This window comes from Megalobrama amblycephala, linkage group LG23 (assembly GCF_018812025.1).
Source record: "Megalobrama amblycephala isolate DHTTF-2021 linkage group LG23, ASM1881202v1, whole genome shotgun sequence".
NCBI classification, from domain to species: domain Eukaryota; kingdom Metazoa; phylum Chordata; class Actinopteri; order Cypriniformes; family Xenocyprididae; genus Megalobrama; species Megalobrama amblycephala.
In genome coordinates this window covers 8281550-8291972 of record NC_063066.1, presented here as the reverse complement: position 1 = coordinate 8291972, position 10423 = coordinate 8281550, and the positions used below count along the sequence as shown (strand labels likewise).

General features: G+C 35.1%; 2 protein-coding genes across 8 annotated transcripts in view; one reads left to right on the top strand and one right to left on the bottom strand.

The window, feature by feature from the left end:
- The first annotated feature begins 2025 nt into the window (after window positions 1-2025).
- Window positions 2026-7822, top strand: pdgfrl (platelet-derived growth factor receptor-like). The gene is made up of 6 exons (XM_048176075.1): window positions 2026-2193; window positions 2911-3190; window positions 5436-5587; window positions 5674-5973; window positions 6086-6222; window positions 7487-7822. The coding sequence occupies exons 1-6, from the start codon at window positions 2139-2141 to the stop codon at window positions 7667-7669; spliced, it is 1107 nt and encodes a 368-aa protein (XP_048032032.1). The 5' UTR covers window positions 2026-2138; the 3' UTR covers window positions 7670-7822.
- A 453-nt stretch (window positions 7823-8275) lies between these two features.
- The window catches only part of mtus1a (microtubule associated tumor suppressor 1a), a 43073-nt gene continuing 40925 nt past the window's right edge, over window positions 8276-10423 (bottom strand). For all 7 annotated transcript variants that reach the window (XM_048176067.1, XM_048176069.1, XM_048176068.1 and 4 more), the window contains one exon: window positions 8276-9853. In XM_048176067.1, the coding sequence (XP_048032024.1) occupies window positions 9640-9853 (214 nt within the window). In that variant the 3' untranslated portion in view covers window positions 8276-9639. The remainder of the gene's footprint in view (window positions 9854-10423) is intronic.

Genomic DNA, 10423 nt, shown 5'->3' with positions numbered 1-10423 from the left:
AGTTATCATAGTAGTTATCATATTTTCATATAATAGCATAATAGTTATCATATTTTCATATATGACCGACTTTCAAAAGAAATGACAGAGAAATAGATAAATAGCGATAGATAGATTCTTCATTTGTGATGCAGTGCCAAACTATAACACACGCTCTGATTCTTTCCTTATGGTTTTTATGTGTTTGAGGGATCAAATTCAAATCAAATATTAACATTACTGCCCAAACTTCTTCTGAATAGGATGTCTTCTTCATAAATATTTTGAAAAGTATGGAAAAATATGGTTCAGATCACTCAAACCATATATGGAAATCGAAGAGTCACCAGTGGAGTCTAGATGTCATCTAGTGAAAAAGTTTGGTACTGCGCACAAAAAATCTTACTGAAACTTCTTTTTTAAGATATCAACCTAAAATTCGGCACATAACTTGTTCGGATATTTAAATTTGATTTTCTAGAAGTTTTGGAGTTGAACATGTTTTGTAAAATATATATTTTATATAATATATATATTTTAAATTTTCATAAACAAACTTCTATAACTATTATAAACTTTAGTTTTACAACTTTATTTTACTTCTACAATAATCTGTGAAGTGTTCCCTTTAAAAAGATACCAAACTTAAGTCTGTGCTCTGAAGTATTCAAGATTTTTAACAATTTAAGTTAGAAAAGTCATTTTCATATCTATGCTCAAAAATGGGATAGATAATTAACAGGTAAAACAACTTTATATTTCCACAAACTTTGAAAATAAAAAGCTGTTAAACTCGGTAAGACACTGGCACTTCAGTACTAGAGTTGAGGAGTTCTGACGTGCAACACAGAAGTGTTTTGTATTTTGAGTCTGTAGTTGCTTTTGAATGTCTGTCTATATGGGTCAAATTGACCCAGGAACAGTATGAATGTATACAATTTCTGTATGCACATTTCACAACACATCAGTGGTCCCGTGGTCCACGCCCACAGAGCTTGCGCTTGCCTTGAACAGTGCCTTAATAAAGTTTACACAGCTAATATAACCCTCAAAATGGATCTTTACAAAGTGTTCGTCATGCATGCGTCGGATTATGTGAGTATTGTATACTGTTATATTGTTTACTTCTGATTTTGAGTGAGTTTGATAGTGCTCCGTGGCTAACGGCTAATGCTACTCTGTTGGAGAGATTTATAAAGAATTAAGTTGAATTAGACAATTAAGAATTAAGTTGTGTTTATGCATTATACAGACTGCAAGTGTTTAAAAATGAAAATAGCGACGGCTCTCTTGTCTCCGTGAATACAGTAATAACCGATGGTAACTTGAACCACATTTAACAGTACATTAGCAACATGCTAACGAAACATTTAGAAAGACAGTTTACAAATATCACTAAAAATATCATGTTATCATGGATCACGTCAGTTATTATTGCTCCATCTGCCATTTTTCACTATTGTTCTTGCTTGCTTACCTAGTCTGATGATTTGGTTGTGCACAGATCCAGACGTTAATACTGGCTGCCCTTGTCTAATGCCTTTTATAATGTTGGGAACGTGGGCAGGCATATGCAAATATTGGGGCGTACACCCCGACTGTTACGTAATGGTGTTATGTTGAGATTCGCCTGTTCTTCGGAGGTCTTTTAAACAAATGAGATTTATATAAGAAGGAGGAAACAATGGAGTTTGAGACTCACTGTATGTCATTTCCATGTACTGAACTCTTGTTATTTAACAATGCCAAGATAAATTCAATTTTTCATTCGAGGGCACCTTTAAGAAAAAAAAAAAAAAAAACATAGGTTAACTGATGTTTCCGACAACTCAAAAATCAAAACGGGTCAAATTGACCCACAACAGTACACAAGGGTTAAAGTTTGAATGACATTTGTTGGATTTTCGGGCCGAGAGCACAAATACCCCATGCAGGGTTAGTTACAGTCCAGCAGAGGGCATTAGAGGATCATTGGAAGGGGCTCACAGATTGACACTGAAGGGGGAGTGTGCAGAGGGGCTGGAGAAATTCCTTTTTTCACAAAGGATGGAGCTGACTGTGTGTAAACGGGCTAGACTGCGGACGAAGAGTTCCTGCGCTGCTTTCAGGCCTCCTGAGCAGCAAGAACAGCCTCGCTGAAACACTCCACTGCAGCCATCATGAAGCTCTGGCTCTTCTTCACACTGGCATTGCTTTGGCTGGAGGTCCAAAATGGTGAGCAGATTTCTCTTTGTTTCTTCTGCCTTGTTATTCTTTATTCATAAAGTCAAAACTTCTTTCTCTTGCTTGAAATAGTTAATAAGTTGAGAGATGATATGGATGAGCCACTGGTGTCAATGGAAACCAAAATTCCAGAGCAGAAAGAGGAGGAGAGATCAAATCAGGACAGTTTTACTTTAACCTATGCTTAAATTATACAGCAGAGACAAAAGACAGAGTATCAGATCTGTTTGAGCTTAACAAGGCAACTTTTTTTACGATTCTATGATTCCAAACAAAGAATCAAAATATATGTAGACAGTTATTCCTCTAGATCTCATGATCCTTTCATGTGTCAGAAATGAATTTAAAAGGAATTTATGATTCAGTAAACCTCTATATTGTTCAGTTTTTTTTTTACATATATAGAACAAGAAAGGCATATTTCCACAGTTGCTGTTTGTACAGCTGTGAGCTGAAGAAGCAGATTTCCAGATGGCAGAACTTTCTCTCTCTCTCTCTCTCTCTCTCTCTCTCTCTCTCTCTCTCTCTCTCCTTCTCCTTCTTTTCTTTGTCTTGGTCATAGGAGGCAGAGTTATCAAGTATCCCAAACAGAGAAATGAAACACACACGCTGTATAATATTCATGACCACATAATACAGAGCAATGAATGTTTTTGCTCTTTAGCAGCTCCCTAAGCCACTTTCAAAACTCTGTTTTGGTTTACCCAGGTGTGTGTCAGCAGGTCAAGCGTAAGAAAGAGGCTGGTGAGAACCGCATAAGACCAGGAAGAAAGAGGGTGAAGGTTCGCTATCCCAAAGTAAAAGAAAAGGAGGAAGGAAGCAAGGGCCAGTCTATTCTCACCCAGGTCCTTGATAAAGGCCGTTTTCTCCGATTGGGCGAAAGCCTATCCTTGAGTCCCGGCAAAACTTTGGAACTGAGATGCAAAGGAACTAAGATTGGCTGGGCATATCCCTCTTACCTGGACACCTTCAATGATAACCGCCTCAGGTATCCTTCCTTCTCACTTTATCCATTCATTTAAAGGATTAGTCCACTTTTAAATAAACTTTTCCTGATAATTTACTCACCCCCGTGTCATCCAAGATGTCCATGTCTTTCTTTCTTCTGTTGAAAAGAAATTAAAGTTTTTGGTGAAAACATTCCAGGATTTTTCTCCATATAGTGGACTTCAATGGGCACCAAACAGTTGAAGGTCAAAATTAAAGTTTCACTGCAGCTTCAAATTGTTCTACACAATCCCAGACGAGAAATAATGGTCTTATCTATAGAGAAACAATCACTCATTTTCTAAAAAAATAAATAAATAAAAAATGTATATATTTTAACCAGAAATGCTGATCTTGAACTAGCTCTCTTCTTCTTCTCTATTTGAATTCCAGCAGTGTAGACACTGCTAAGAGTATTACTGCCCTCCACAGGTCAAAGTTTGAACTAATTTTTATATGCAATATGCTAGTTCAATAGTATATAACAATTAGGATCGTGTATATAACAATAATATATAACAATAGTACAATAGTATATAACTATAAGTTGTTAAATTTCGAGAAAAAACTTGTTAAATTTCGAGAAAAAAGTCGAAATAAAATGTTGAGAATAAACTTGTTAAATTACGAAAAAAAGTCATTAAATTACGAGAACAGATTCGTTAAATTATGAGCAAAAAATGTCGTTACATTTTGAGAAAAAAGTCGAAATAAAATGTTGAGAATAAACTTGTTAAATTACGAGAAAAAACTCGTTAAATTTCAAGAAAAAAGTCAAGATAAAATGTTGAGAATAAACTCATTAAATTATGAGAAAAAAGTCGTTAAATTACGAGAACAAATTCGTTAAATTACGAATTTGTTCTCATAATTTAACAACTTTTTTCTCATAATTGAACGACTTTTTTCTAATAATTTAATGACATTTTTCTCATAATTTAATGACTTTTTTCTCATAATTGAACAACTTTTTTCTAATAATTTAATGAAATGTTTCTCATAATTTAACGACTTTTTTCTCATAATTTAATGACATTTTTCTCATAATTTAACGACTTTTTTCTCATAATTTAACGACTTTTTTCTCATAATTTAACGACTTTTTTCTTGTAATTTAATGACTTTATTCTCAACATTTTATCTCGACTTTTTTCTTGAAATTTAACAACTTTTTTCTCGTAATTTAACGAGTTTATTCTCAACATTTTATCTCGACTTTTTTCTTGAAATTTAACGAGTTTTTTCTCGCAATTTAACAACTTTAATCTCGAGATGTTTTTTTTTTTATTATTATTGCTTGGCCCTAATCGTTTTTATTTTGATTTTATTTTCTGTTTTTGTTTTAATTGTACTTAACTATATCTGTTCTGTATAGTATGGAAGCCTGTTTACGCCAAGGAATAAAACAATTCAAAAAATAATTGTGACTTTTTATCTCACAATTATACATTTTTCCCACAATTGCGAATTTATATCTCACAATTCTGACTTTTTTCTCGCAATTCTGACTTTTTTTCTCGCAATTCTGACTTTTTTTCTTGCAATTTTGAGTTTATGTCTCTCAATTCTGACTTTATAACTTGCAATTGCAAATTTATATCACGCAGTTCTGATAATTGAGTCAGGAAAAAAGTCAGGTGGTAAGGAAGGCCGTGTCTCCTCAAAAAAAAAAAAAAAAAAACTGGATGAGAAAATAAGCGATATTTCAAAAATAAAACAATGCAAATATTAAAAAAATGTGACATTAAAAAGTGTAAAAGTCAATTGTTTTTCTAAAGTAACACTGTCCAACAGTGACATCTGCTGGTAAAGTTACAGCGGGAGACTTCGTCTCTCGTGCCTCCCCTGATCCCATTGACTTATAACAGACCCCCTAAAGAGTGGGTTTAGTGGGGGGTAATTGAGAATTAATAGGGGAAAGTCACGTGAGAGGAGGCAATGCCTACATCGCGCTATGATTGGACATGATCGGTTATGATTAGATATGATTGATTCGCGCGATAATTCCCACCTCTTGTTTCCGTGCGCAATCTCGAATAAAAACACTAAGTTGATTAAATTTATGCTTGGTTTTAATAAAGAAAACATTACATAATGTAAAAATACAATATAGTATTGTATTTGGTCTCTCTTTTTATGTAATGTTTATTTAACCAGGAAAATTAAGTGTAAAAGGGACATAAATTTACATTTTATATAGAAAAAGTTTGATATCTACGCTGATATTGTTGATTCTGCTGTTCCAGCATCAAGCAGCATGAGCGGTACAGTCAGTTGATTCTCACGTCGCCCTCTGCTGCTGATACGGGAGAGTACAGCTGTTGGGTGGTGCTCTGTGATGGGCTAGAATGTGAAAAGGATGGAGACACCACCTCTGCTACCTACATATACTTTACAGGTACAGCATCTGGTCACATATCACACAACCAGACCAATATGATCTTGAACCTCCAAAGACATTGTTACAATTCTCTTTGTATATAGACAAAGATGAGCTGTTCGTCCCCTCTGCCATCCATTTCGAGATTATCTACCTGCGCCCCGACAAACCCGCCACCGTCCCTTGCCGGGTGACCAACCCCAAAATCAAAGTCTCGCTGCACAGGGAAGTTCCTGCGGAAGAAATCGCTGTGGATGGGACCCAGATATCTTACAATCCCACTAAGGGCTTCATCATCCAAAACCCCAGTCCAGAACATAAGGGAGCTTATTACTGCAAGGCCAACAGCACCACCAAAACCACCTCGCAAATATCCACTAAATACCAGCTGCTGTATGTGGAGGGTAAGAGGAGAACACGATAGCCTTGCTAATAACAGTACACACATCTTACATTGTGATTTTGGCATTGTGTGAATCTAAAATATATAAATACTTGGTGTTTTCCTCCTCATAGTGCCTAGTGGCCCCCCTTTTGCGACTATTGAGGCTTCTTCAAACAAAGTGAGGGGTGGAGACATCTTTAACGTTACATGCACTGTCCTTGGCGAACCTGAGGTGAATGTCAGCTTCAGCTGGAGGTATCCTGGCCAGGTGAGTGCTACTTTCATTATTTTTCCCTTAAGAAAAGATGATTTGGTTACAAGATTTGCTTATCTGAGCTCCTGATTCAGGTTGATCGAGATCATTTTTTATAATGCATTAATCACTGTATTATGCCATTTTGTGGATGCTACAGCTTTGCTCATGATAACTATAAAGAGACATACTATTGCTCAAAAGTTGAGAATACTTACGATTTTTTATGTTTTTGAAAGAATCTCATACTTTGACAGTCAATATTTGATCAAAAATACAGTAAAAAAAAAAATTAAAACAACTGTTTTCTATGTGAATATATTTTAAAATGTAATTTATTCCTATGATGACAAAACTGAATTTTCAGCATCATTACTCCAGTCTTCAGTGTCACATGATCCTTCAGAAATATAGATCTAATATGCTGATTTAGTTCTCATTTATTACCAGTTATTATTGGTTGGCTACTCAATTATTAATAATGATTCTTATTATTATCAATGTTTTTGCTGCTTAACATTTTTGTGTAAACCATCATACATTTTTTTTTTGATGAATAGAAAGTTCAAAATAACAGCATTTATTTGAAAAAGAAATCTTTTATAACATTAAAAATGTATTTTATATATATATATATATATAATGTATATATATGTATGTATATATATATATATATATATATATATATATATATATATGTGTATATACATATATATCTTTATACTATAAATAATATAAATAATATAATAATATAAATTTATAACATTAAAAATGTCTTTTATATATATATATATATATATATATATACATATATATATATATACATATATAATATCTTTATATTATAAATAATATAAATATCTTACTTAGCCCTACTTGAATAGTAGTGTACCACTGTTTCCACAAAAATATTAAGCAGCACAGCTGTTTACAACATAATAATGAGAAAAAAATTTTGAGTAGCAAATCAGCATATTAGAATGATTTCTGAAGGATCATGTGACACTGAAGACTGGAGTAATGATGCTGAAAATTCAGATTTGCATCACAAGAATAAATTAAATTTTTAAAAAATATTAAAATAGAAAACAGTTATTTTAAATTGTAATGCTATTTCACAATATTAATGTTTTAACTGTACTTTTGATCAAATAAATGGATCCTTGGTGAGCATAAGAGACTTTAAAACACGAAAAAAAGCTAACTTTTGACCGGTAGTGTAGATTCAGATAAATAGGTTTCAGTGTGCTGTCCTTAACGTAACGTGTGTCTCTCTCAGGGTCAAAGGCCTGTGAGCATTCATGACTCCTGGAGGCTGATAAACCGTGGCGTGGGACACACCACACGCATCTCCCAGAGCGTCATGATTGTGGATGATGTTGAAACGATTGACTATGGAAAGTACATCTGCATCACCAAAAATAAGAAGGGAGAGACATTGGTGGCCACATCAGTGAAGTAACATGACTAGAAAGAACATCAAGATTATATATTGAGCTGAGCTGGACTCCATTCACACTTCAGGCTTCTTGCTGCTTTATTAAATCATTATAAAAAAAAACATGCATTCTATATATATGACTTGGAAATAAAGTGCTTCTTGTTCAATGGTAAATCAACACTGTACTTAATATATACACTATTACCAGTGAAACAGAATCAGTTATTTCAACCATCTTAACCTGTAATACTCAAAATGGAAAGTGTTAAGGTCTATACGCTTATTTTTACACCCATGAAATATGTCTGAGGAGCATGAAGGCTTTGTGCTCCGCTCTAATGGACTCCGTATGTGGAATGTGCAGCAGCAGCCCAGTGCTTATTTTGGTTCAGAGTGACAAAATGTTTCTCCTCTCGCAGATATTTCTGATATTGAATTAGTTACAGTAGAATTCACCACACAAAAGAGAACAGATCATAGTAAAATTATGCCAAATTTCACAGTTATTTACACAGTTATTCTAAGTGCTGCAATAGACTTATAGCCAGATAATGATGAAAACCAACAGATACAACAGGTTCCTGCACACAATCACACATTATAAACAGTGTAACAAATACAAACAGGTGACTTTTAATGTCTTTATTAATTGCATATTTTCAATTTGGTTTCACACCAACATCCACACAAACAGCTTTAGCAATACATATCAAAATAAAAAAAAAAAAAGATCAACTTAACTTCTTTAGCTTTTTAACTTCTTTGTAAATAGCTTGCATGTAAAGCTGCAGTGGAGGGTTTCAGACAGAGGGGGGCGCTTCTGAGGCCACTGGAACATGCTCAGTCAATTACATTGGTCTCATGATCAGACATAAATATAGAAATAAAGACAAACTCACTCTCAAATCTGTCCCCTAGGGCTCAATCACACTGAATAATATACAAAACCCGTATTCAAGAAAATCTTTATGAAAAAAAAAAAATCAGATTCCCAATAGTACATGCCTTCAGTCACAGGTCTGCCTAATGACATGCCATTTCAATGTCAAGCACTCATCCGTTTACAGCATACCATTACGATTGGACTGCATCTCTGATTGCCAAGAAAGTGAGGAAAAGGGATAATTCAACCCTTATACAGGTATTAATCAAAACATTCAAGCTTTTTAATCTACTGTTAATTCATTCTGCATCGGTCATTGTATTGAGCGTTTCCTACGCAATATATGAGTGATATGGAGAGCATATCTGTGATGAAACATGCAACGTGATCTGAGCGAAGCTCACCTAAACCATGTGATATAAAAAAAAAAAAAATATACCATTTACAAAATCAAAAATAAAGGCATGATATAGACAAGACAATGTTGCATAAGGTTTCAGAACACCTGGTTAAGTTAGTGAATATTTCCATTTGAGTAAATCGTAACAGTCAGTTTATGGCATGAGATGATCTATGAAGTGCTGCTTTAGAAACTTTCACCTGGAGTCTGAGGTCCTACATTAAATAAAGGGAAACCAAATGCTACACAAGCTACAGCATCTGGGAAATGTCCACCGTCCAGCTGGCATTTGGGCATTTGTTCCTTAGGCAAATAATAAAACTAGGTTTATACAGGTACACTTCAAGGTGTCTGGTGGAAAAGCTTCAGAAGTTGACAAAGGCCTCTTTCATGGATTCTGATGTCAGTCCTCCAAAGTCAGGAACTTCAAGCAACAAAGCAATTCAGGAGGGAAAAAAACAACTACTTTGAGAGAAACTTTCAACAAGCCCTGAGATATTCCTTTTTTCTCTCCATAGTCAGACGTGAAAGGCAAAAGTACGAGGGTGGCCTCATTGGTAAGTGCTTTTGTGCAATATAGTTTTTTTTTAGTCTGTACAAGAGAGTTTATTCTATTTTAAGAGCCACTGACATGGTCCAGACCAGCTTCAGCATGCAGGAAGTGCTCCGTCCTGTATGAAAGTGCTTCCTGGAAGCTGAAGGCCACTGTTATCTGGGCGAGACGGGAGGGCTGGAGAAGATCCCAGAGTTCCGTGGTGACTGGAGAGTGAGGGATGGGGAAGGGGAAACCTTGCGCGGGCTGCTCAGATCACCATTGTTAAGCTTCCAGAGCAGCTCTTCATTCTCCATAGACAGACGTTTGTTCACTTTGGACTCCTTCTGGAGGGATTCCTGCAAGACTGCCTGCTCTGTGGACAGTTGTCTGAAATGAAACAAGGCAGCGCTCAGGTAAGCTTGATTAGAAGAAGAGAAGGCGTCTCAGCACAAAGCTTTGCTGCAATGAAAACACTCCTTTCATGCCGCCACAATAGCACAAATAATAATCAAAGTAATTAAAGTCTCAAAGCATAGCCAGAAGCTATTTTGTGGAATTTCTCTGCTACCCAGACCAAATGCAAATACAGCGAAAATTCAAAGACTTTGGTTTGCCACGTCTGACTGTCTGAAGCCCACTGAGGAAAACACCCAAGTGTTAGAAGCTAGACAGATGGATTGAGTACAATCATTTCTAAAAGCCTAAGGTATCTTAAGTTTATGATCATAACACTTTAGAAGTAGTCAAAGTGTTAAAGGATTAGTTCTCTTTAAAATGAAAATGACCCCAAGCTTTACTCACCCTCAAGCCATCCTAGGTGTATATGACTTTCTTCTTTCTGATGAACACAATCGGGAGTTAAATTAATAAATATCCTGACGCAATCCAAGCTTTATAATGGCAGTGAACGCGACTAACGAGTATGAAGCTCAAGAAAGTGCATCCATCCATTATAAA